This window comes from Marmota flaviventris, chromosome 9 (assembly GCF_047511675.1).
Source record: "Marmota flaviventris isolate mMarFla1 chromosome 9, mMarFla1.hap1, whole genome shotgun sequence".
Lineage (NCBI taxonomy): Eukaryota > Metazoa > Chordata > Mammalia > Rodentia > Sciuridae > Marmota > Marmota flaviventris.
Window position 1 is genome coordinate 65135455 of NC_092506.1, and position 27490 is coordinate 65162944.

The 27490-nt window shown below is 36.4% G+C and overlaps 1 protein-coding gene and 1 pseudogene across 1 annotated transcript in view; both read right to left on the bottom strand.

Moving 5' to 3' along the window:
* The window catches only part of Gdpd4 (glycerophosphodiester phosphodiesterase domain containing 4), a 118062-nt gene that overhangs the window by 1533 nt on the left and 89039 nt on the right, over window positions 1–27490 (bottom strand). Inside the window, exons 12-15 of the mRNA XM_027942868.2 lie at window positions 13277–13424; window positions 10786–10868; window positions 10045–10081; window positions 4505–4541 (exon numbers count right to left, since the gene is read on the bottom strand). Coding sequence (XP_027798669.2) covers window positions 4505–4541; window positions 10045–10081; window positions 10786–10868; window positions 13277–13424 — 305 coding nt within the window. The remainder of the gene's footprint in view (window positions 1–4504; window positions 4542–10044; window positions 10082–10785; window positions 10869–13276; window positions 13425–27490) is intronic.
* Window positions 18468–19178, bottom strand: LOC114098463 (dnaJ homolog subfamily B member 6-like; annotated as a pseudogene).

The window sequence follows — 27490 nt, forward strand, 5'->3', positions numbered from 1 at the left end:
TTATCACAACATATGAAAGAAAACAAATGACTCTTGCCCTTCTGAGTTTGGCTTGTTTTTGCTTAACATAATGATCTCAAGTTCCATCCATTTTCCTGCAAATGACATAATTTCATTCTTCTTTATGGCTGAACAAAACTCCATTGTGCATATATACCACATTTTCTTTATCTACTTGTCTATTGATGGACACCCAGCCTAGTTCCATAACTTGGCTGCTATGAATTGTGCTACTATAAATATCAAAATGCATCTTTTGCTATAGTATGTGGACTTTAATTCCTTAGGATAAATAATAAAGAGTGGTATGGCTGGGTCATATGATGGTTCCATTTCTAGTTTTATAAGGAATCTCCACAATGGTTGTACTAATATATAATCCCACCAACAGTGTAAAAGTGTTCCTATTTCCCCACATTCTACCAAAATTTATCATTATTTGTATTCTTGATGACTGCCAGAGTGAGATGAAATTGCGTGAGGACTTTTTTGATTAAAGCCTATTTAGTCTGATATTAGTATACTTATTCCTCCTTGCCTCTTCACTTACTATTTGTGTGGAATATCTTTATTCATTTTTCCACTTTCAATTCATTTGTCTCTTTGGATCTAAACTGAGTTTCTTGTACAGCATATAGGTGATGGTTCATGTTTTGTCAAATTCATTTTGCTAATCTCATTTTTTAGGGCAGTTTACATTTAAAGCAATAATTACTAAGGAGGGACTTCTGTCACTGTGCTACTTTTTTCCACATGCCTTATAGTTTTGGTTTGTTTTTCTTTTGGTCCCTGCCTACATCTCTTTGCCTTTTGATAGTTTTATTCTAATGTGTGTTGGTGTGAATTTGAGTTCATCCCACTTGGAGTTCCTTCAGCTTTTTGGATATTTATACTCATGTCTTTCATCAAAGGATAATAAAATTTAAAAATTTCTAGTGACACTGATTAATAGTTTGAAAATGAAGACACAAAATTATTAAGGAATATGATTATGATTACAGATGCTTCAATTATCTATAATAATGAATGTCCTCAGAGATGAGACATTATATATACTTTTTTTCTGACAAATATGAAAATTTAGATCAGCAGGTCTTAAACCATCATTTAAGAACTTCTGGAGGTCTGTAAGACCCTTTTCTGGGGGGGGGGTCTCTAAAACTAGAATTACCTTCATAATAATACTAGTTATTTTCTGTTTTCTTCCTTATTGTCTCATTAATGTTCAGTGCCTGATTTAAGCAGAAATAAAATGTATTTTAAAGCTATTTTAAATATTAGATAAAAATTTAGATATTACAAGAGACTGAATTCAGAAGCAGAAATGAGAATTCTTGTCCTTTATTAATCCAGACATTAAAGAGATTTGGAAAATTTTAAAATAATACACTTTCATCATATTTTTGTTTTGTGGTTATTTTTCTAAAAATTATATTTATGTTTTACAGAATAGATTTTTTAAAACTATTTTTAAATCAATCAGTACATGTTTGAAAATGTATAATATGGTAAATAATGATAGATTCTAGATGTGCTAAGAAGCAGGAATATATGATCTGTATCCAGAAATATCAGTTAATATAAACAGATCCAGAAATAGTAGAGATGATGAGACCAGTAAACAAGAATATTAAGACAGTTATTTTAACTATGTTCAGATATTTAAAGAAAACACAAATACAACAAGAGAAATATAAAAAGGACCAAAAAGAACTTGTAGAGATGAAAAATACAATATTTGAAATGAAAATTTTCCTGTTTGAAATTAACACCAGGTAAGATTACTGAAGAAAATATCAGTGAACTAAAGAAAAGATACAAGCAGCCCATGACCTGGTCAAACAACAATTAGCGGAAGGACATATACAACCTTCTGTATCTCCCCATAATACTCCCATTTTTGTCATCAAAAAGAAATCTGGTAAATGGAGATTATTGCAAGATTTAAGAGCCATTAATAATGAGATGGTTATTATGGGACCTGCTCAATCAGGGATTCCTCAGTTGTCTGCTTTGCCAAAATCCTGGTATGTTTTAGTTATAGATATTAAAGATTGTTTTTTTTCAATTCCAATTCATCCTGAGGATAGTCCACGTTTTGCATTTACTATCCCTGCACTGAATCATGAAGGTCCTGATCAGAGATATGAATGGAAAGTACTCCCTCAAGGGATGGCTAACAGCCCAACTATGTGTCAAATTTATGTTAACAAAGTAATCCAGCCACTTAGAAATCAAAATCCTGAACTACAAATATTTCACTATATGGATGATGTATTATTAGCACACAAAGATAAAAACACATTGCTAGAATGTTATGCCACACTTACAAACTTATTAAAAAATTATAATCTAGAGATAGCAATAGATAAAGTACAATTAAATTTTCCAATTAATTATTTAGGAGTTCTATTATCCTCAACCACGGTCCGTCCACCAAAAATTCAAATACGAGTAGATCAACTCAAATCACTTAACGACTTTCAAAAGTTATTAGGAGACATAAATTGGATAAGGCCTTATTTAGGTATACCAACAGGAGAGTTGGGACCTTTATTTGATATCCTAAAAGGTTCATCAGATCCAAATTCACCCCGAATGTTAACGCCTGAAGCAAGAAAAGCATTAAAAATCATTGAAACATATATGGAAAATATGCATTTGGATAGAATTGATATAAGTTTGCCTTTATTATTTATTGTACTACCAACAAAAAATATTCCTACAGGAGTATTTTGGCAAGAAGGTCCATTATTATGGATACATTTATCTTATTCTCCTAACACTATTCTTACTAGGTATCCTGAGGCTGTAGGACAATTAATACTCAAAGGAATAAAAGCAGCAAAGGGAGTGTTTGGAATTTCTCCCAATAAAATTATTACTCCATATACTATGAATCAAATTGATGAGTTAGCTAATGAGTTAAATACTTGGGCAATAATCATGTGCAAATCTAATGTTTCATTTGATAACCACTTACCATCTAATCCTTTATTGTCTTTTTGGTCATCGCATCCTGTAATTTTTCCAAAAATGACAAGAAAAACACCTATCATGAATGCTCCAAATATATTCACTGATGGATCAAATAATGGTACAGCAGCAATAGTTACACCTGATCAAACTTTTACATTTTTAGTACCCAAACAATCAGCTCAAAAGGTAGAGCTTAATGCAGTATTACAAGCTTTTGTGATGTTTAAAGATTCTATATTTAATTTATTTTCCGATAGTCAGTATATAGTTAATGCTATAGTATCCCTTGAAGATGCTGGTAGGATTTCCCCTTCCTCTACTGTTTTCTCTTTGCTTTCCACTATACAAAGTCTAATCTGGGACAGAAAAGATCCATTCTTTATAGGACATATCAGGGCACATACAGGATTGCCTGGAGCCCTTAGTTTGGGCAATGATTTAGCAGATAAAACTACACATGACATACATATTTTCTCTACACTAGAAGAAGCTATAAATTTTCATAAAAGGTTCCATGTCAATGCTAATACTTTACAAAAGCGTTTTAAAATAACTAAGGAACAAGCTAGACAAATAATAAAACAATGTCAAAATTGTGTGACATTTTTACCACAAGTTAATCTTGGAGTCAATCCTAGAGGATTGATACCTAACCATATTTGGCAGATGGACGTCACACACTTGCCAGAATTTGGAAAATTAAAATATTTGCATGTTACAGTTGATACTTCTTCTGGATTTTTGATGGGCTCCCTTCATGCCGGAGAAAAAACTAAAGATGTTATAGCTCATTGCTTACAAAATTTTGCCACTGTGGGCATTCCAAAACAGATAATGCCCCTGGTTATACTTCTACCTCTTTTAAACAATTTTGCTCATCATTTGGCTTTACTCATATAACAGGAATCCCATACAATCCACAGGGACAAGGCATAGTTGAAAGAGCTCATCAAACTATTAAAATGTACTTATTAAAGCAAAAAGACGGAATTGGGAAGGGGTATATATTCTCCAAAGATAAACTTAAAATAACGCTTTTTACTCTAAACTTTTTAAATTTGGATTCATCAGGACTTAGTGCTGCGGAAAGGCATATGTGTCCAAAAAATGTGCATAAGCCCAAGGTACTTTGGAAGGATATTCTAACAGGACAATGGAAAGGTCCTGACCCAGTAATTGTCTGGAGTCGGGGGTCTGTTTGTGTGTTTCCACAGGGAGAACAGCAGCCGATTTGGATTCCAGAGAGATTAACCAAGGTCCTGACCCAGTGATTGTCTGGAGTCGCGGGCCTGTTTGTGTGTTTCCACAGGGAGAACAGCAGCCGATCTGGATTCCAGAGAGATTAACTAAAGCGATTTCTACAGTCCAAAAAGAAGATGATTTGACTCAAGTCCATAACAGCTGATATCCAAAACTCCAGTTTGGCTATCCTTACATCTGCGAAAGAACCAGGATGCTTTTTTCAATATAAATTTTATTATTGCCCTTTCCCACATTCTATTTTGTTTTTTGAGCTCATACAGACCTAGGTTAATGTTTTGCTGATCAGTTCTAGTTTTTGACTATAGAGTTTTTAAACATTGCAATGGAGATTTCACCTGTAAAAAGTTATAAGGCCTTTACTATTAGGTTATGTGTTGTATGTATTATATTATGTGTGCACACTTGTGTTTTGTGTTATATGTTTGAATGTACGTATGTCCATATATCATATATGATGAGCGCTCATGAAAAAATGGATCCAATTTTTTTTTTATATTCACGTGATTTAAATGGTTTAATTTAAATTGGGTAAACAACTGTTGAGGATTGTTTTAATATGTGAACAAAAAAGGAGGTTAACAGATCTGTTTGTTTACTTTCACCTTTCCTTTTCATTATATTTAATAATTCTCTTAAAGATAATGTAAATTGTTAAGAAAATTGTTTTCTTTTAGTGCCTTCTGGAATGTTACATAATTTTTTCTTTAGCCATTATTGCCAGAATTCCTATCTTCATCCCAGTGCTGGTGAAGTCAAAGATAAAACCAATCTACAGCTTCTGCAATAGCCATCACTGAACTGCTTGCAGAACTTGCCTGGACACATTGTGAACTCACCTGTATGCATTGTGAACTATCTGTTGGTGCAGTGACTTGTGGTAGTGTTGGGGTATTTTTGCTGATGATGTCATCAGTGGTACAATTTTTCCAAAAGGAGCCGTCAATTGGCTTGGTGTATCTTCCTCCCTTCTGCTTGTCATGATCGTCCAGCTAAAATTTGGGGGCCAACAGAGGTGAGGCAAAGAACCTCACCCCACCACTGGTACAAAGACCTCTCTACAGGTGTGGCTGTATACTGGACCGGTAGTCAGTGACGGGTAAGATCCAATTGCAATGGTACCAACCTAATGGGTAAGGACCATATGTACTATTGGACAACCTAAGGCAGGCACGGTCCCTAAGCCACATGCTTGTTGTTTAAACAGAGAGGGGGAGATGTTGAGAGCCACAGCCGAAGGGGCCCCAGCAAACTTCCAGTTGCCGGCTGATGATTGGTTCACAGCCGCCCCAGCAACATCTAGCTGATTGGCTCCTCTGCGGTGATGCTCATTGGGCTGTTTCCCTGCCCTTTCAGACCACGGAGCTGCTCATTGGGGGACTTTTTTGGCTCCGCCCATGTGACGCAGCCAATCGGCCTCAAGAGCAGGAGGATTGTGGGAGGTGGAGAGAGGCTTGTGTGGGAGAGAGAGGCTTGTGGGAAGCCGGTGGTGGCAGTTGGGGCTCTGAGGGTTTTTCCTGAGAGGCTGTTTTGTTTGGCGTGTGTGGTTCTAAAAATAAAGTTAGTTTCTTTTGACAAGTGGCTCCTGATTGTGCCCAGCCAGACTGCGGCAAGTGAAGTCTAATATAGTATGGGAGGCAGAATGCTTTGTTAGCCTCCAAGTTTCCTAACTTCCAGTATACATCCCTCATAAATCGCCTTCCCTTGAGTGGGGTGAGATCTGTGACTATAATGAGACATGATAAGTTTGTTGTATGATGAAAACAGTGAGATAGTTGCTTCCATGATTACATTATATTACAAGATTCCATCATAGCAGGCTGGAGAGATGTTCTCTTGTTGACTGAAGAAGTAAGTTGCCAAGGAACATATGGCTAGGACTTGAGGGTGGCCTCTAGGAGATCAGAGCAAAACTGCCAATAGCCATTAAGAAAGCAAGGACGAGATGTCAGTACTATAAGGAATGAAATTGTGGTAACAATTAGTATACTTGGAAGGGGACCCTAAACCTCAGAAACGTTTGCAGCCACAATTGTTATTCTGATTTCAGGCTGGTAAGACTCTAAACAGAGAACTTTTCTAACCTATAACTGTGACACAATAAATTTATGTTTTTTAAGCTTTGAGGCAAGTGTTTATACAGCAACAAAACCCCCTAATATACATGATAGAATTTACCCACAATGAAGCAAAGAAATTATGGGCTAAAAATAAAAATGAACAGAATCTCAGTATTATCCTGTATCACCTATGGGATAATTTCATACTCTCTAACATCCATGTAATTCGAATCCCAGAAACAAGTGAAGAAGGGAAAGGGCATACATTTTTTTGAAAAAATTAAAAGACTGAAAATTTGTTCAACCTGATGAAAATTACTCTGACAGATGTAAGCACTTGAGCATAACCCTAAGCAGGATAAAAATATGTGTGTGTAGCACACACCCCCCAAAAGTAAATCAAAATCAAATTACCAAAAATCAATAATAAAAGGAACAATCTTAAAAAGCAACTAGAGGGGGGAAAAACATATAAAAACGGAACAAAGATAAGAAAATTCAAGACTTTTCCTAATAGGCAAAACAGAAAACATGAAACAGAAGACAGCGAGAGAAGTGCATTATGTTGGGAACCGTGTCATCAGCAAGTACATCACTGCCCATCTTGGGAGGTGGTTGTGGTTTAAGATATGACACTTCTGAGGCTCCATCATCCTTAACCTGAATGGATCTAGGCTCTGATGTTTGCTGAGGTCCTGGCTTCTGTCTAGACTTCCTTGTTCTTTCTCTGATTTTAAACTTGGCCCAGCACCTTCTATGTGTTTCTTGGAGATACCCAAATAGCTTTAAAATACATTTTATTTCTGCTTAAATCAGGCAAAATTGAACTCTAAGGCATCTTAAGATCTTTTGAAACAGGGAACATTTTTAATTTATTTTATTTTTACATCCTTATCATCATTTCAACATGGCAGGGAATAGGGACAAGTTAACTTAGTACTTTTAAGGTATTTATAGCTACCTCCTTCATCCAAACTTAGTTTTTTTTAACTTTTCCTTCAAAACCTCTCTGCCTGGTTTCTGAAGTATTTCCATGCTTAAATCATTTCTTGGATGGATTATTGTTATAGACTGAAATATTATTTTGCCTTCAACAAATTTATGTTGAAGCCCTAACACTCAATGTGACCATATTTGGAAACAGGGTTATTAAGAAGATAATTAAGGGTAAATGAGGTCATGAGAATGTGTCCCTAATCTGGTAGCACTGATGTCTTTAAGAGGAGGAAGAGATCTCTCTTTTTACAAACAATCACACAGGAAAGGCCTATGAGGATACCTGGGAAGATAGCTACATATAAGCTAGAAAGAAAGCTCTCCCAGAAACCAAATTTGCTAGCTCTTTGATCTTGGACTTCTAGCCTCCAAAACTGTGAGAACACAAATTTCTGTTGTTCACACCACACAGTCTATGTTCTGTTTTGTTTTATTTTTTGTTTGGTTTTGTCTTCTGGATTGAACCCAGAGGTGCTCTGACACTAAGTTGCATTACCATCCCTTTTGATTTTTTTTTTTTTAATTTTGAGGCAAGATCTGGCTAAGTTGCTGAAGTTAGCCTTGATCACAATCCTCCTGGTGCTGGGATTATAGATGTATAGCACTGTGCTTGTCTTTTTTTTTTTTTCTCTCTTTAACAGCAGCCCTAGTTTACTAATACAACTATTTATAATGATAAACAGCTGGAATATAGCCCTCAGACTTCTTAACATAGCCAGTAGGATGATCTTAAAATCCATGAAACAGGGAACTGAGATCTCCCTGCTACTTAGAAATTTAGATGAACTTGGCTTAAACTTTGAGTTTTATAAAACACATAAGATAAAGACCGCTGAACTCCACTTAATTTATTCAAATTTCTAAACTAAGTTTTTCATGGCCCCGCAGATCCATTCCTACAATCCTAAATTCAGTCCTCTGCTAGCTGGTACACGGAATCTTAGGATTTTCACTATTGTCCACAGAAATGAAATTAACTCATGATTTTGTGACTGCACCTTTACTTAAAGCTCTAGGAACTATGGAAGGAAACAATAAACCATAATACAATTTCTGCCTAATTGGTTTTCCCTCTGACATTGCGCTGGTTTCCAAAACTATTACCTCACTGTGTGATTATCCTCACAATCCTCTGAGAAAAAAGTTCTAGCTTCCCTTCCTTTCGCTGGGTGTATCTCACTTCCTTAATCACATATGACCTTACCACTCACATATTTGAAACACATTTGTCACCTCCTGATTGCCTGAAGCTCCATCAAGCATCTTCACCCCTACTGGGCATGGTAGCTACTCTGCAGCCTGGACCTAGATGCCTGGCTTAATGTGTCAACTGATAAGCTGCCTGCTTCCTCACTGCTCTCTCTTAGGCCACCCTTCACAGTTTTCATTTATCTTCAACTTCTCCCAGCGTACCTGGCATAAAGTTGGTACTCAATAATTGTGTGATGCATGAATATATGAAGAAGTAAACAAATTAACACTTATGCTTGAAATCTTCCAACGGATCTCATTACTTAGAGGATAAAGCCTAAAATCTGAAGCTTGATATAAAGGGTCTTCCAGAATCTCTAGCAGCCTATGTAGCCATCCCTTGTTAGACAACTAACTTCCATCAAACTCTGTAGATGCTCAAGTCTCTTATATAAAATAGATTTATAATGCATACATATCCTCCCATGAAATTTTAAATCATCTCTAGATTACTTTCAATACCTAATATGATGTAAGTGCATATAAATAGTCTTTTCCTTGTATTGTTTAGAAATCGCAGTCATGTGCTGCATAACAGTGTTAAGCTCAATTATGGACTGCATATATGATAGTGGTCCCAAAAGGTCATAATAGAGCTGAAAAATTCCTGTCTTCGAGTGAAATTCTAGCCATCATGACATCAGAGTATAACACATTACACATTTGTGTTGATGTTCTTATAAATAAATCTACTATATTGCTAATTTTACAATTATATCCAGTATATAATACTTGTTGATAAATCATTTATAATTTAATAACTACATTATTAAATATATATTTAATATGCATAAAATATATATTTAAATATATCTTCTTATAAAAAGGTTTACCGTAAAACAATATGTCTTGTTCTGTCAGCAGCCTCATATGTTTCATGTTTACCAAATCTCTCAATTTTATCATTTTCTCCTGTGCTTCATTTAATACCATGTTGTTTTGTTCATCATGGCCCTAGCAGCACTAAGTTATACCATCTATGCCATGTACTATATATATATATACTATATATACTACCATACTATTCCTTACACATATGCACACACTCCTACACTATATGGTGTACATATACATAAATAAATATAGACTCTACCTAGATTTGTGTAAGTAACTCTATGATCTTTATACAACAATAAAATCACCTAACAAAGCATTTCTGAGACTGTATACCCATTGTTAAGTGACACAGGACTCATGACATGAAAAAAGTCTACATGATCAGTACAGACACAACTGTCATAAGCCTGACTACATAATACACCTTAGCAACAACAACATTTTTTTCAAATATTTTCCACTGGAGTTTGGTTGAAACCCATGGATAAAGGTGGAACTGACTATACTTCCAGACTTCTTCCTGGTCCCTACCCCCTAATCTCCCAGACACCCTCAGCTGTTGTCAGAAACACAAAAAGCAGATCCTGTCTCTTTGAAGCAAAGGAAGTGATGAAGAGAAAGGAGTGGGTGAGGCCTCTGCTTTACCTGTGGGAGGGCTGACACTTTCCTGCAGTTTTTCTTTTTTAATTTCTCTCCACCTAGAAGGAAGCAAACCATCCATAAACTCACAGGCCTTTTTGAAAAAAGGCAAAAAAATCCATGGCAGTGGTTAGAAAAGAAACATTATCTGGTCAGATTCCCACATTAGCAGGTTTATGCTTCGCTCACTTTAAAGGTTAAGTCACACATCAGGTAATAATGGGGTCTAAAGAACCATGGTCTCCTCTAACTAACCTTCTTCTTCCAGGATGTCCCTTTTCTTTTCTAACCTTAAAATTTGCAATCCTATTGTATTTGTCCTGCAAGTATTCTCAAATGTCATTTTCTTTAACAGATAACTATAACCCGGAAAGGGACAGTGATTTTCCCAGAACTACCCAGCCAGTTCCAAAACTTATCCTTCCCGGTCTGTGACCCTGGTCAAAACCCTGCTCTTTCATTTTGGCAAGTAGAAAGGTGGAGGCACTTGTTCTGGACAACCCCTATCCCCTCCCAACTGCTTCACACTGAATCTATGGTAACAGACTTGATTAAATGTTAGTGAGGGTCCTTGCCCTGAAAATATTGACTTGTGTTGGAAAGAGGAAGGTGTGGCAGCATAAGAAGAACGAGAAGTTTAGATTGTAAGGCCCATCTTGCCATGTATGATTATAGGAAGAGTATAACTGTTTCTTCTAAATTTCTATAAAAATCCATTTTTTTATTTGAACAAAATTAATTTAAATTATAAATATGTACTTACCAGCAATAAGAAAATATAGCAATAATGAAAACTGCAGAAACAATATCTGTGAAAAGCCATATGAACAGATACTTTGTTGGTGACTGCAAAACATAAAATAAACCACTGTTAAAGAACTTTACAGTTGGAAGGAGTTTTAGATGCTATGGGCTAAGTCCCTTGCTCTGCTGTCTAGGCTGGCAAAGAGAAGAAAGAGGGGCAGACTAGGTAAAGAAGACTTTATAGATGTGGCAGTCTCAAACACATTAATTATTAGAAATTATGCAGCTATTCTAAGTCACTGTCACACACATGCAGGCAATGTACAAAGGACAAAACAGTATTCACCCTTCATCTCTAATTTTTCCCCAAATGGCTTAACTATAAGTCAGCAGTGCTTGTTACTGTAATTGTTGAATGTGATTAAATTTTGCTCACATCTATAAAATGTGAGTGAAAAAAGTATGTCATTATTTTACTCAGTTTCTGTGTCATTATTTACTCAGTTTCTTGAACAACAAGAACAATCTAGAGGAGGAAACATTTATTTTGTTTTAGAGTTTCAGTCCATGGTTGACTCACCCCATATCTCTGGGCCAAGGTGAGGCAGTACATCATGGCAGAAGGGGATGGCAGAGACAAGCAGCTCAGGATATAAGTAGAAGTAGAGAGAACTCTTTGCTCACCAGGAACAAAATATAAGCCCCAAAGTCACACCCCAGTGACCTACTTCCTCCACCCACACCCTACCAGCACACTTACCTACAGTTACCACCCAATCAATCCATATTTGGATTGATCCACAAATTAGGTTATACCTCTCATAACTTAATTATTTTATCTCTGAAAATTCTTGCATGGTCTCACACATGAGCTTTTATCGGGGGCAACTTATGTTTAAACTATAATAGTCATCTTCAAGAAAACTAAGTCAAATGAAGAAAGACTAATTCGAAAAATAAACTACACCTGGATTTGGTGTGGGTGAAACACTAAGAGTAAGATAGGGAGACTATAAAAATCTTGGTGGATTCCTCATATCAATTGTTTCTCTCAGTGACTTTATGTTCTTTTTCTGTTTTAAAGAAACAAAAATTAGAAAAACAATAGCTAGTTCATTTGGGTGTTTGAATAAGCAAGAGAACATAGAACTCAATCAGCTTAAATATCCCCAAAGACTTTACCAAAACATAAATGAATTTTAAATTCAAATAAAATATGTGAATTATATTTTATATACTATTGATAAAAAGAACCACAGTATTCCTTTCAAATCTATAAAAGCCCCTATACAATATGACTTTGCTGTGCCCCCACTGAAATGGAAAAAAAAAAGAACTTTCAGAAATACCAGTATCATTTAAGTAAAAGTATACTTGCCAAAGGAACAACTTTGAGACATTATTGATTCAGGGAGATAGGTATAGAGCATGTATTGCTTTCTAAATTATATATTTTCATAATGACTGAATTTCATATAATGAATTTTAAAAACCAAATATTTTTTTATAATCAATTTTAGAAACCAAAATATTAGAAAAATATATAGTGTACACATTAAGGACAGTTTATAGGAACAAGTGGGTAGAAAGGCTTCACCTATGCTGATGGATCTGTCATCCAAGGTTTCCTTCATTATTATCTCCAGAAAGTTGCTCAAGTCAACAGAGAAAAAAAGGGGTCAGTGATTCCATATTTCAACCAGTGGGCTTTAATGCAGTACCTACCCTATGAGATTGTCAACTTACTTTCTATATAGATAAAAAACACAGGCTAGCACGATGGCACATTCCTGTAACCTCAGCTACTCAAGAAGCTGAGGCAAGAGGATTGCAAGTTTGAGGCCAGCCTGGACATCTTAGTAAGACTTTGTCTCAAAATAAAATAATAAAAGATGGGGGACTGGTGATGAAGCTCAATGACAGAGAGCTTGAACAGCATGTGCAAGGCCAGATTCAATCCCCAGTACCACAAAGTGTGCGCACGCGCGCTCGCTCTCTCTCTCTCTCTCTCTCTCTGATATGGTAACTGGTTAGCCAAGGTTCCAAGGAAGACAAGTGAACACTGGTTCACCTCTTCAGAAAAATTTTGCTTAAGAAACAGTTTTCACTTTTGAGTCATGTACACTTGGTTTTTCTTTCCACACCCTATTGCCACTGTTGCCATACCTCCAAGCAAGGCAGGAGTACACACACACACAAAAACCCCTCTACAGTCAGATCTAATTATGAATATTACATCATGAGGTCCTGTGCAGAGACATCTTGGAGCTCATGGGGATAAAAATAATAGTGGCCTATTCAGAGGGGTAAGTTACAAAGCACATTGTAAAGATTCAATAAATAAAAATCATAGAAGGATCTGGGTAAAATGGAGAATGCCACATCTCCATTATTTATAGAAGTCTTTGTTTTTAAGTAGCTCTCCCGCGTACTGCACAGTGGGCAACATAGGGGAGAGGATATAGACCACTATTGTACTAGGCTTAGAACAATCTGAACAAGAGGCTTACCATGAAGAATTGAGGGTGATTAAGCTGACTCAGTAGTGGAATGTTGTCTGTGGTCACTGAGTTAATCCTGGAGCACCAGGCTAGTGAGTATAGCCAGGGCTCATTGACAACGTATAAGTTGATGTTGATGTTAGCTGCTTTATAATCTCTGGAACAAAAACAGAACCCATAGGGTAATTAGACCAGTTTAGCTCTCAACATCTTAAAGAGAGGAGCAGCCACCATGTTTGTGAAAGGCTGTTGCCTAAATCTGCAGTAGTTCATCCAGAGACAAGATTCAACTTGACAGAAAGGTTCATGCAGAGAGATGAAGGATTAAATCTAGTAGCTCTATTCCTATAGAAACAGGGGTATACTGGTAAACTAGATTTCTTAAGGGAAATTTAACAAAAGAAAAAGAAAAAGGAAAGCCTTATTTGGGGCATTTCCAAAGTTTCATGGTGTAAATATTCCTACCCCAATTTCAAGCTACCACTTGGGAAATCAATTCCCAGTCTCTTGACTCTTTAATAGTTGTCTTCTACAAGCTAGTATGAGATATCTCTGGCACATACTCATGTAACACCTGCACTTAGCTGTATCACTCACACCCCTACTTTAATGTATTCCAGTGCTTATGACCCTACCCCTAACTCCAATGATCTGATCACCTACTAGTCTTCTTTACTTGACCATCAGCAAGTTAAAGAATAATGTCTTATTCACCCCAGTATATTCAGACCTAGCATAATACCTGGCTCCATAAATATTAGTTGGGGGCATAAAATAAATATCAATCTTATGAATGTTTTAAATTTCAAATATAAAGAATTTTTATAAGAATTGGATTAAAGGGAATAAAACTCAATTTGTCTCAAGGCACTGAATGTTAGTAGAAAATTGTACACTGTCTATAGAGACAGGAAAAAAGTAAAGAAGCACTTAATAATTCTAGCCAGGTTGTCATTTTTAGGGATTCAGTCCTAGTCTGAAAACATACTACATTGGTACTGTCAAAAAAAATTGTTTTTAAATGCTGATATGGTATGTCATATTGGAAAGTGCTCGGTGCAAGCCTGTGTTTGAGTCCCAGCTCTTAACATTAGCCTGGCAAGCTCTTAGCCTCAGCACATAAATTTTAAATAATATTTCTACTGCCAGTATTACTAGCAATTAATTTATAAGAACTACCTCTAAGAAAATTCTACAGACCACCTTAAGATAAATTTTAAAAAGAAAAAAAGGAAGGCTGGGATTGTAGCTCAGTGGCAGAGCTCTTGCTTAGCATGTATGAGGCACTGGGTTCAATTCTCAGCACTGCATATAAATAAATAAATAAATGTCTATCAATAACTAAAGGAGTGGGGGAGGAAAAGGAAATTAGGCAACCAGTAGTAAAAAGTTACTTCTTGTACTTTTTGAAACCCAAACTCAAAAACCAATTCTATTTCTCTATATTAATAAGGAATATATAGAAACTGAAATTAAAGACAATACCATCAATAATCACTTTAAAGAAAACTACATATTTAGGTACAAATGTAAGAAAACAAGTATAAGCTCTTATGTTGAAATTACAAAATACTGTTAGAAGTAATAAAAGAACATTTTAACAAATGGGCTGGGGCTGGGGCTCAGTGGTAGGGCACTTGCCTGGCATGTGTGAGGCACTGGGTTCAATTCTCAGCATCACATATAAATAAATAAAATAAAGGTCTATCAACAACTAAAAATATATATATTAAAAAACATTAAAAGAAAATGGAGAGATGTGTTCATGGATTTCAATCCAATGCAATAAAGCTGTCAACTGTCCCCAAACTGATCTGTAAGTTTAATGTAAGTTCTATAAAAGTTCCAACAAAGTTTTTTTGAATAATTAAGCCAGCTGATTTTAAAATTTTTATGGAAAGGCATAGTCCTAGAATATTAAAACAATCCTTGAAAAGAATAAAGTGAGAGGGAATCACTTTACTGGGTATTAAGGCTTACCATATAACTTATGGTTATCAAGACAGGCACATAAATCAGTGGACCAGAACAGAAAATTCAGAAACAGACTTACATAACTATGACCAAATAATTTTTGACAAAGGTATAAAAACAATCAATGAAAGAATCGTATTTCAACAAATGATACTGAAGAGCTGGATGGCCATAGGTCAGGAAAAAAAAAATATATCAAAATCTCAACCTAAACTCACACTATATAGAAAAATGAACTAAAAATGGATAACAGATTTGAATGCATAAGTAAAAATATAAAACTTTTAGAAAAATATAGGAGAAAATCTTTGAAATCTAGGGCAAAGCAAAGAGTTCTTAGACTTGAACTAAAAATATGATACATCAGAGTGAACGTTGCTACTAAGTTGGACACCATCAAAGTTAAAAAAAAAAAAATAAAGTTTTACACTGTGGAAGACCTTGTAAGAAGATGCTACAGATAATATTGGGAGAAAATATTTGCAAACCATATCCAACAAAGAACTAGAATCTAGAATATATAAAGAACTCTCAAAATTCAACAATAAAGAAAAGAAAAACACATTTTAATGAAAAGAACATACCACTAGAAAATTAGGATATCAGATGTTCAACATCATTATCCATAAAAGAATAAAAATTTAGACCACAATTATGTCACTCTATATCTATCAGAATAATTAAAATACAGTAACAACAACAAAAATTGGCAAGGATGCAGAAACTCTGGATCGTATATTCCTGGCAAAAATGTAAAATGGTATCACCTCTGAAAAAGTCTGGCAGTTTCTTATTAAACTGGCCATGTAATTACCATAACCCAACAACTGCATTCATGGACATTTATCCCAGTGAAATAAAAACTTGCATTCACATACAAATCTGTATATAAATATTCATAATAGTTTTATTTGTAACAGCTTATAAATAGAAACAATTGTCCTCAAGTTAGTGAATGATTATACAAAACTTAAGTATATCCATACTATCACATACTACCCATAAACAAAAAGAAACTAATATTAATAATTCGGAGACTTGGACAAATCTCATGGGAATTGTGCTAAATGAAAAAAAGTAGCCAATCACAAAATGTTGCATGCTGTATGAATTGACTTGTTCTTGAAATAATATTACAGAAATTTTGCCATGAGTTAGGGTTTGAGGCAGTGAGGAAAGAAATGTAAGGAAACAGACTTTGGTTATAAGAGGACAACACAAGGGATAAATGTAGTGATGGTCTGTATCTTGGTGGTGGTGTTGGATCCACAAACCTGCACATCTGATAAAATTGTAGAGCACTGTCCCTCCACCCCCAACATACATGCATCATGGCCCAGTGATTTCTGACAAAGGTGCCAAGAACATACTATGTGAAAGGAAAGAATAGAATTAAGAACAAAATCACATAATCATCTCAATAGATGCTGCAAAAGTGTTAGATAAAACTCAGCACCCATTCATGATGAAGAACAACGAAGAAACTAGGAATAGAAGAATTTACCTCAACATCATAAAGGTTTTATAAGACAAACCCAAAGCCAGAATCATACTTATTGAGAAAAACTGAAATAATTTTCTATAAAATCAGGAAAAAGACAAGGATGTCCATTCTTACCACTTCTATTCAATATAGTACTTGAAATTTTAGCCAGAGCAATTAGGCAAAAAAGGGAAATAAAAGGGACATAAGTAGGAAAGAAACAAGTCAAATGTTTGCAGATGATATGATCCTATATTCACAGGATCCAAAAATCTCCACCATAAGACAGCTATAGCTAATAAATAAATTCAGCAAAGTAGCAGGATACAAAATCATGATACAAAAATCAACTGCTTTCCTATATTACAATAATGAATCTTCTAAAAAAGAAATAAGGAAAACATCTCCATTTGCAATAGTCTCAAAAATAAATACCTAATGAAAGTTATTGAACACTGAAGAAAAAAATTAAAGAAGACACTAAAAGATAGAAAGACCTCCCATATTCATGGATAGGTAGAATTAATATTGTTAAAATGACCATATAGCCAAAAGTAGTCTACAGATTCAATGTAACCCCACCAAAATACCAATGACATTCTTCACAGAACTAGAAAACACTGAGCTAAAATTCATATGGAACAATAAAAGATGAAGAATAGTCAAAGCAATTCTAAGGAAAAAAAATAAATGCTAGCTGGGCACAGTGGCACAGGCCTGTACTCCCAATGGTTTGGGAGGCTAAGGAAGGAGGATCACGAGTTCAAAGCCAGCCTCAGTAACAGTGAGGCACTAAGCAACTCAGTGAGATCCTGTCTCTAAATAAAATATAAAATAGGGCTGGGATATGGCTCAGTGGTCAGGTGCCCCTGAGTTCAATCTCTGGTACCAAAAAAAAAAAAAGAAGAAGAAGAAGAAAAAGAAAAAAGAAAGAAATGCAACAGGCGTCACAATACACAGTTTTAAATTATACTACAGAGCATTAGTACCAAAAACTGCATGGTACTGACATTAAAAACAGACACATAGACCAATGGAATAGAAAACACAGAGATAAATGCACACATGTACAGTTATATGATCCTTGACAAGGTGCCAAAAACATATTGGAGAAAAGACAGCCTTTTTTCTCCCCCAGGAAAAAATGCACCAACACATTCACATTTCTTTTTTTTTAAAGCAAATGACAAAGATCCAGTTTACCAGCTTTTTTAAGCCTAAGCTTAACATTACTTTAAACTTTACTAAGTTGCCAGCATTCATGCGCAACTAGAAAACATACCTAAATTTATATTAAACCAGAAATGTATTACCATTAATGTATTAATATCTTTCATTACTAAATACTGGGGAAAAAATCCAAATTATTTCTATAGGAGACTCATCCTGGCAATGTTAGCTCACAGCAGGCTGACACTACTACTTGGCTCACATGTCAAACACAATGGAAAGCATATCCATGCTGGTGTTAGGATACTATCTTGTCCTAGCACTATTCAAAGTCAAGGCTCACCTTGGATTATGTTTAATAAAAAAGCAAACTGCATACAAATATTACAATTTTAAAGACAAAAAACAAATGTCCTACTGTGTGATCCTAATAATAAACCCAAAAGTCTATGACAAATAGGGGCTCTGATGAGCTGTTTATAAATAATTTAGATTAGGTAGAATTTTACTGAAGTCAAGTTTGTCTGAAATCTTCAAAAAAATGTTCCTGTTAATCCTCAAATGGTGCTTGAATTACTTGATATCCAAGTGTAGCAGCTGCTCCTTCCATTTATCATTAAGGACTTTAACTGGCCATCTTCTTCAACTACTACTCTTTCTTGACCATTTTCCACAATTCTTTTCATAGTGATTACTATTTTGGTAAAAGCGATATAGATATGAAGTTACCCATCCTACTGCTACCAAATGATGTAAAAGAGAATGAAGTAAGGCCACTGTGACCTAGTGACCCAAATGAAGTAAATCCTGTACCAAATGAAGAAAATTCACCTCCAAATGATGGAAATCCACTGAAAGCAGAGAAAAGTGAGCCCGCATCTTGGTTTCTGCTTCCTTGGGGATCCCTTCAGTTCCCAAAAAAGTCTTCAAATGAGTCTTCAAAGAAGTTGAATGAAAATGGGTCCTTTCCACAAAAAATTCCCTGAAGACATCATCTGGGTTCCGGGATGTGAAGCCAAATTCAAATGGACTGTCAAAATGACTTCCACCTCCACTTCCACCATTTAAGCCTTCTTTGCCATACTTGTCATAGATGTCCTGTTTTTTAGCATCTGATAACACCTCATATGCCTCAGCTACTTGTTTGAATTTTTTCTCTGCTTCTACTTTATTCTCAGGATTTTCATCTTGATGCCACTTGAGTGCCAGTTTCCAATATGCCTTTTTGATATCCTCAGGTGAGGCTTGTCTCTGCATGCCTAAAACTTCATAGTAATCCACCATGTTTTAATAGATTGTTGGAACAAGTCAAAGGACCTGTGTACTGGATGGGGCGGGTGGACAGGGGCTCCCAGTCTGGCATGGCTATACTCAAAAGACAGTCTTTCTAACAAATGATGCTGGGAAAATTGGATATCCATATGTAGAAGAATGAAACTAGATCACTGTGTCATCCTGTACAAAAGTCAACTCAAAATGGACCAGTGATTTCAGAGGAAATGCTAGGAAAAAACAAGGTCAACACTCCAACACACAGATGCAGGCAATGACTTCCTCAACAGGATTCCTAAAGCTAGGGAGTAGTACCAAGAATTAATAAATGGAATGGCATCAAATTAAAAAGCTTCTGCACAGTAAAGGAAATAAGAGTGTAAAAGTAGAAGCTATGGAATGAAAGAAAAATCTTTGCTAATATTCTGGCAGAGAATCAACATTCTGAATACATAAAGAACTAAAAAAAAAATCACTACCAAAAAAACCCAAAAATCTAAAACAAAAAAACAACAACCCAATCAATAAATGGGCCAATGAACTAAACAGATACTTCTCAAAAGAAGAAATACAAATGGCCAGAAAATATATAAAAAGATGTTCAACATATTTAGTGATCAGGGAAATGCAAATCAAAACTACACTGAGATTTCACCTCACTCTACTTAGAATGCCAGTCATCAAGAATACAAATAATATAAAATGCTGGGGTGAAGATGTGGGAGGAAAAGGAAGTTAGTAAGATTGTTAGTGTGACCACTATTGAAATCAGTATGGAGGTTTCTCAAAAGACTAAGAATGGAACCACTATATGACCCAGCTATACCTCTCCTTGGTATTAATCCCAAAGACTTAAAGTCAGCATACTATATATAGTGATACATGCATACCTATGTTTATAATAGCCTAATTATGGAACCAGCCTAGGTGTCCTTCAGTAGATGAATGGATATACACACATACATACATTCATATACACACACACAATAAAGTTTTATTCCATCATTAAAAGAATAAAATTATGTACTTTTGTAAAGAATTATCATTTTTAGTCCCAAAGCAGACAATTGAGGAATCCCCGATTGAGCAGGTCCCATAATAACCATTTCATTATTAATGGCTCTTAAATCTTGCAGTAATCTCCATTTACCAGATTTCTTTTTGATGACAAAAATGGGAGTATTATGGGGAGATACAGAAGGTTGTATATGTCCTTCCGCTAATTGTTGTTTGACCAGGTCATGGGCTGCTTGTATCTTTTCTTTAGTCAGGGGCCACTGAGGAACCCATACTGGTCTTTCTGATTTCCAAGTAATTTTTATTGTCTCAGTGGCCCTTTCTGAAAATCCAACCCATGTCTGTCTGTTCCTTGATCTATTTGTATTGGTGCTGCTATACCTTGTTCTTGTTTTTTAATCTTTTTCCTTTCCTAAAACCTTGTCTAGTCATAATAGTGGGTGCATTTTGGTTGATGTTATTTGTTAATGTCAAACCTAATTGATCTAGGACATCTCATCCCCATAAATTTACGGGAAGATGATCCAATACATATGGCTGTATAGTTCCTTCACATCCTTCAGGATCCTTCCAATCTAATACCATTGCACTTCTATGGGGATTAGTCGCCACTCCTAGGCCTTGAAGCGTTTGAGTGGCTTGTTGTAATGGCCAATGTTTTGGCCATTCTTGACGAGAGATGATGCTAAGGTCTGCACCTGTATCCAGTAGCCCATTAAATTCATGTCCGTGAATATTTAGTTTTAGCATGGGGCAAGAATCTAAATTTAAAGAAAGCATAGCCCAATCTACACCTGTGAAGCCTAATCCCTTGGAACCTCTTTCTACAGTACGACTGGAAAACTTATCATGTAGGCTGGGTATTATTAGTAACTGTGCTATTCTATCTCCTGGTGAAATTACTGATACACCCTTTGGAGAACTGGCTATAATTTTTATTTCACCTTCATAATCGGGATCAATTACCCCAGGACTTATCATAGGTCCTTTTAGAGTAGAAGAGCTGCGTCCCAATAAGCCTACTGTTCCTTTGGGAAGAGGTCCTTTTACCCCTGTGGGAATGATTTGAACTCCCATCTCTGGAGTTAGTACTGCTCTGGCGGAGGCGCAGATGTCCAACCTTGCGCTCCCTCTGGTTTGTCTGATGAGGGATCTGATGGACAATGTGTCCTGGGCACTACCCTGATGGGGTTGCTGGGTTCCTCCAGTGCTCCGTATATTTGTGGTTTTGGGCCCTGGAGCATTGGGCCCCCCTGTCCATTTTTTGGCAACGGAGCCTGATGCCTTTCTCCATGATATCGTGGATAAACACCTGGTCCTTGTTCATTTTTTGATAATGGAGTACCCTCTATGGTGGTTTGAGAATGGCATTCATTAGCCCAATGTCTCCCTCTACGGCATCGTGGGCAAATACCTGGTATTCTACTCCTTTGATACCTAGTTTTGTTAAACCCTCCTCCTATGGGGCAATTCCTTTTAAAATGTCCTGTTTGTTCACAATTGTAGCATGTTCTTGGCCTGGCATCTAAAGCCTGTTTTACTGCAGCTGCCACGACTTGCTCTTGTTCATTAATGTCTCTACATAATTTAATATATGTGTTTAAATCTTCATGTTTCCATGGTCTAATGATATCTCTGCACCAACGATTCGCTTGCTCATAAGCCAGTTGTTTTAGTAATGGCATTGCTTGTTCTGTATTCCCAAAAACTCTGGTAGCTGTTTGAATAAGCCTATTTACAAATTCAGCATAACGTTCATTAGCTCCTTGTATTACCTTAGATAATTGACCTTGTAAACCTCCATGTCCTTGTAAAGTCTTCCATGCCTTAATTGCATCTACAGCAATTTGTGCATATACACCAGGATCATATGCAATTTGTTGCTGCTGATCCTCATAAGGTCCCTTTCCTAACAACATATCTAGATTTCTCTGAGGATAACCAGCTGCTGCATTTCGCCTAGCTGTCTCTTTGCAAAATTCCTCATTGGCAACCTTCCATAACAGGTATTGTCCTCCATTTAGCACAGCTTTACACATATTAGCCCAATCTGCTGGCGTCATGTTCAAGTTGTTAATGGATTCGACCATGCTTACAGTGAAGGGTGCTTGAGGACCATAGGTTGTTACAGCCTCTTTAAGCTGCTTCACTGTTTTGAAATTTAAAACATAGTGAATTCGCTGCCCTCCTGCCTCAAATACAGGGCATGTTAATATTTGAGATCTTGTCTCAGGATCCCAACTATCAACTGCGGGGGTTGGGGACCTCCCAGCATATGGAGGTGGCCTTGTTAGTTGGACACTTACGTCCTCTGGTGATAGAAAGGTATTAGTAGCAGTCTCCTGTAGAGGTGGTGCTGTTGGTTGGACACTTACACCCTCTGGTGATAGAAAGGTGTTAGTAGCAGTCTCCTGTTGTAACTTTCCCCCGATGGCTTTTTCTGCTTTACACTTTCTTTCTCTGTCTGACTAGCTTGAGAGGCCTTCTCTTTTACTTGAATTTTTTCCTCTGTCTGACTAGTTCAAGAGACCTTCTCTTTTACTTGAATTTTTTCCTCTTTCTGACTAACTTGAGAGACCTTTTATTTTACTTGAATCAATATGTCTTCTCCTTCCTCTACCTTTGTCTGAACTGAAGGCTTTGGACTAAGCAAACAAGATACCAACGTCCACAATGGCAATGTGCCAACTGGCAGAGTCCCTGGGCTTTTCTTTTCTATTCTTTTTAAATCTTCACCATGATGGTTCCATTGTGATAAATTTAACAACTCCTCCTTAAAAAGCCATGGGCCACATTTTTGTATTGTATCAACATATGCCCTGACTGTTCTTGATTTTACTGAGATGCCTCCTTCCTCTAACAATTTACTTAACACTCTTTCAGTTTGTTTTTTACTAATTTCTGATCCCATATTTCTACTATAATACAACCCAACAAGATAACACCAAACAAAACCGAGATAGAATGAAATAAAAATTGGAACAACACAAAATCATTATAATAGCCTCCTGAAATGTCCATCCGTCCTTTCTCCCTATCTGTTCCTCAGATGTGAGCGGTTTTTCTTCCATCTTACACATCTCCAGGGACAGGCAACTTAAAACAAAATAACAAAAGAAGAATCTTAAAATGGCTACCCATCTTCTCGCCCTGCCCTCAGAGGCGAACAGTTTACCTTCTCACTTACCCTTAGTCGTTCCCCGTGCGGCCCACCAAATGCCGCAGTCTGGCTGGGCACAATCAGGAGCCACTTGTCAAAAGAAACTAACTTTAATTTTAGAACCACACACGCCAAACAAAACAGCCTCTCAGGAAAAACCCTCAGAGCCCCAACTGCCACCACCGGCTTCCCACAAGCCTCTCTCTCCCACACAAGCCTCTCTCCACCTCCCACAATCCTCCTGCTCTTGAGGCCGATTGGCTGGGTCACATGGGCGGAGCCAAAAAAGTCCCCCAATGAGCAGCTCCGTGGTCTGAAAGGGCAGGGAAACAGCCCAATGAGCATCACTGCAGAAGAGCCAATCAGCTAGATGTTGCTGGGGCCGCTGTGAACCAATCATCAGCCGGCAGCTAGAAGTTTGCTGGCAGCTGGAAGTTTGCTGGGGCCCCTTCGGCTGTGGCTCTCAACAATTATGTACTTTTGTCAGAAAGCGTATGGAACTTGAGAGTATTAGTTAAATAAGCCATACTCAGAAAGTCAATGGTCTCATATTTTCTCTCTTTTGTGGAAGCTAGAGATAAAAAAAAAAGGAATAAAAGAAAAAAAAGAGTGTGGGAAATCTCATGAAAATAGAAGGAAGATTAGAAGAGTACAGGAGGGACCAGGGGAAGGGAAAGGGAGGTACAGGAGGATGAAACTGACCAAACTGTTATGTGCTTGTATGAATATTTGACAACAAATCCCACTATTATGTATAATTATAATGTATCTAAAAATGGTATCGAGAAAACTGCATATCCACATGCAGAAGAATGAAATTAGGTCCTTATCTCACATTATATACAAAAATCAATTCAAAATGAATTAAGATCTGAAATGGTAAAAACTACTTGAAGAAAACTGGGGAAAAGCTCCAGGACACTGGTCTGGGAAAAATGATTTCTTATATGTGACCCCAAAATCACAGGCAACAGCAACAACAACAACAACCAGACAAATGGAATTACATCAAACTAAAAAACTTCTGCAGAGAGAAATAATTAATAGAGCAAGGAGACAACTTAGAAAGTGTGGGAAAATGTGTATAAACCATAATTTTGATAAAGGGTCAGTAACAAAAATACATAAGGAACTCAACAGTAAGAAAACCACTTGGAAGACGCCCGGCGCGCGCCAAGCCACACCAGAGGAGGAAATCCAGCTCCGCCCCGTGTGCTAGTCTGGAGGAACCCCATCAACCCTTAAAACCCATCAAAGGGGGTGTGGCTACCAGCACGGTTCTGCGGCTGATCCAGGTACCCAGTTTCCAACTCCCCCACCCTTAGCTGCGATAACTCAAAATATTTCCCACAAGCTTTTGGGGGTTGTAGCTATCAATGCAAAACAACAACTGTACAGGCACCTGGTTTCTACCTCAGAGACTAGAGTAGGGAAGACACAGGTGGAAGCTCATTTCCTTTCACACTGGCTATACCCTCCACCCTGAATACAGAGGCTCAAGCTAGGAATAGACAACGCCACCTACTGGAAGCAAGGAAAACAGTGTTCTGAGAGACTTTTTTTCTTTCTTTCTTTCTCTCTTTTCTTGTCTCTCTTCCACAACTTCAACATATGTGAAACCAAGAACTGTGCATGAACAACCGAATTACCAAGTAATATAATATAGAGGAATTGCATATACCCTACCTTCCCCCCATTTTTTTTTCTTTATTTCTATCTTACTTTCCTTTTCCTTCTCTTATTTCTCTTTTCTTTCTTGTTATCTTTTTCTTTTTTTCATTCATATTCTCTCTATCCCACTTTCAATCTCCTAATTTTTGCTATCTATACATAGGGTAACTATCTAAATATAGATAGGAGGTTGAAGTCTATACATTCTTCCATAAATTACCAGTCTATTGGTTAGAGTTCTCCAAAGGTGCTAAGTTAGTTTAACCTCATACCCTCACTCCTTTCCCTCTAAGTATAACATCCTTCATCTGAAATTAAGTTTTCTATATGCCACCAGATATGGTACGCCTTTTATGAAACTAATGAATATATTCTTAAGTAATAATTAAAACCAATATCTATAGACTTAGAATCTAACTATAAATGTATTAATAATGAAAACTTGTGCTTAGATAATGTACTGTTGATATTGGGAACTGTTAACATTTTCTTTCTCCGCAAAAGAGGGATTTTGGAGCTATACAAGAACAATACAAATATATAAGGGGAAAAACATTAACACAACAGTTTCACAAAGCTAGAAAGAATCATGAGCAGTATGAAAAGACAAGGAAAAAAAGGACCACAAACAATACAGGTTAATTCAACATTAGATGAGGTAATATCTGCAGCTGATGGAATGTCAGACAAAGAGTTCAGGATATACATGCTTCAGATGATCTAGAATCTCAAGGAAGACATTAGATAGCAAATTCAGACAATGAAAAATCACTTTGACAATGAATTACATAAACAAATCCAGGAAGCAAAAGATCAACTATACAGGGAGATAGAGGATATAAAAAACAAACAAACAGAAATCCTGGAAATGCAGGAAACAATAAACCAAATTAAAAACTCAAATGAGAGTATTACCAGCAGAGTAGAACACTTAGAAGATAGAGCTTCAGACAACGAAGACAAAGTTTTTCAACTTGAAAAGAACATAGACAGCTCAGCGAGAATGTTAAGAAATCATGAGCAGAACATCCAAGAATTATGGGATAACATAAAGAAACCAAACCTAAGAGTTATTGGGATACAAGAGGGTATAGAGGTCCAAACCAAGGGAATGAGCAACTATTCAATGAAATAATACTAGAAAACTTCCCAGACTTAAAGAATGAAAAAGAAATCCAAATACTAGAAGCCTACAGGACACTGAATGTACAAAATCATAAGAGATCCACACCAAGAAACATAATAATGAAGATGCCCAACATACAGAATAAGGAGAGAATCTTAAAAGCCACAAGAGAGAGGAAGCAGATTACATTTAGGGGTAACCAATCGGGATAACTGCTGATCTTTCAACACAGACTCTGAAAGTTAGAAGATCCTGGAACAACATATTTCAAACACTGAAAGAAAAAGGGTTCCAACCAAGAATCATGTATCCAGCGAAATTAAGCTTCAGGATTGAAGATGAAATAAAAATCTTCCACGATAAACAAAAGTTAAAAGAACTTGCAGCTAGAAAACCAGCTCTTCAAAACATCCTGGGCAAAACATTACAGAAAGAGGAAATGAAAAATAACAAAGAAAACCAACAGCGGGAGGTAGTACAGTAAAGGAAAAACTAAGCATAGAGGAAAAACAAATCATGTTCAGTAACATACATAATCAAATATGGCTGGAAATACAAACCATATCTCAATAGTAACCCTAAATGTTAATGGCTTAAATGCACCAATCAAAAGACATAGGCTAGTAGAATGGATTAAAAAAAGATCCAACAATATGCTGCCTACAGGAGACTCATCTGAGGAAAAGACATACACAGACTGAAGGTGAAAGGTTGGGAAAAATCATATCACTCATACGGACCCCAGAAGCAAGCAGGGGTGTCCATACTTGTATCAAATAAAATAGACATCAAGCCAACGTTAATCAAAAGGGATAAACAAGGACACTACACAGTGCTCAAGGGAACCATACACCAACAAGACTTGACGATCATTAATATATATGCCCCAAACAATGGTGCAGCTACGTTCATCAAACAAACTCTTCTCAAGTTCAAGAGTCAAATAGACCACAACACAATAATCATGGGAGATTTTAACACACCTCTCTCACCACTGGACAGATCTTCCAAACAAAAGTTGAATAAAGAAACCATAGAGCTCAATAATACAACTAATAATTTAGACTTAATTGATATATACAGAATATACCACCCAACATCAAGCAGATACACTTCCTTCTCAGCAGCACATGGATCCTTTTCAAAAATAGACCATATATTATGTCACAGGGCAAATCTGAGCAATTACAAAGGAGTTGAGATACTACCATGCATTTTATCTGATCATAATGGAATGAAATTGGAAATCAATAATAAAATGAGAAAGGAAAAATCCTACATCACATGGAGATTAAACAATATGCTACTGAATGAACAAAGGGTTACAGAAGACATCAAAGAGGAAATTAA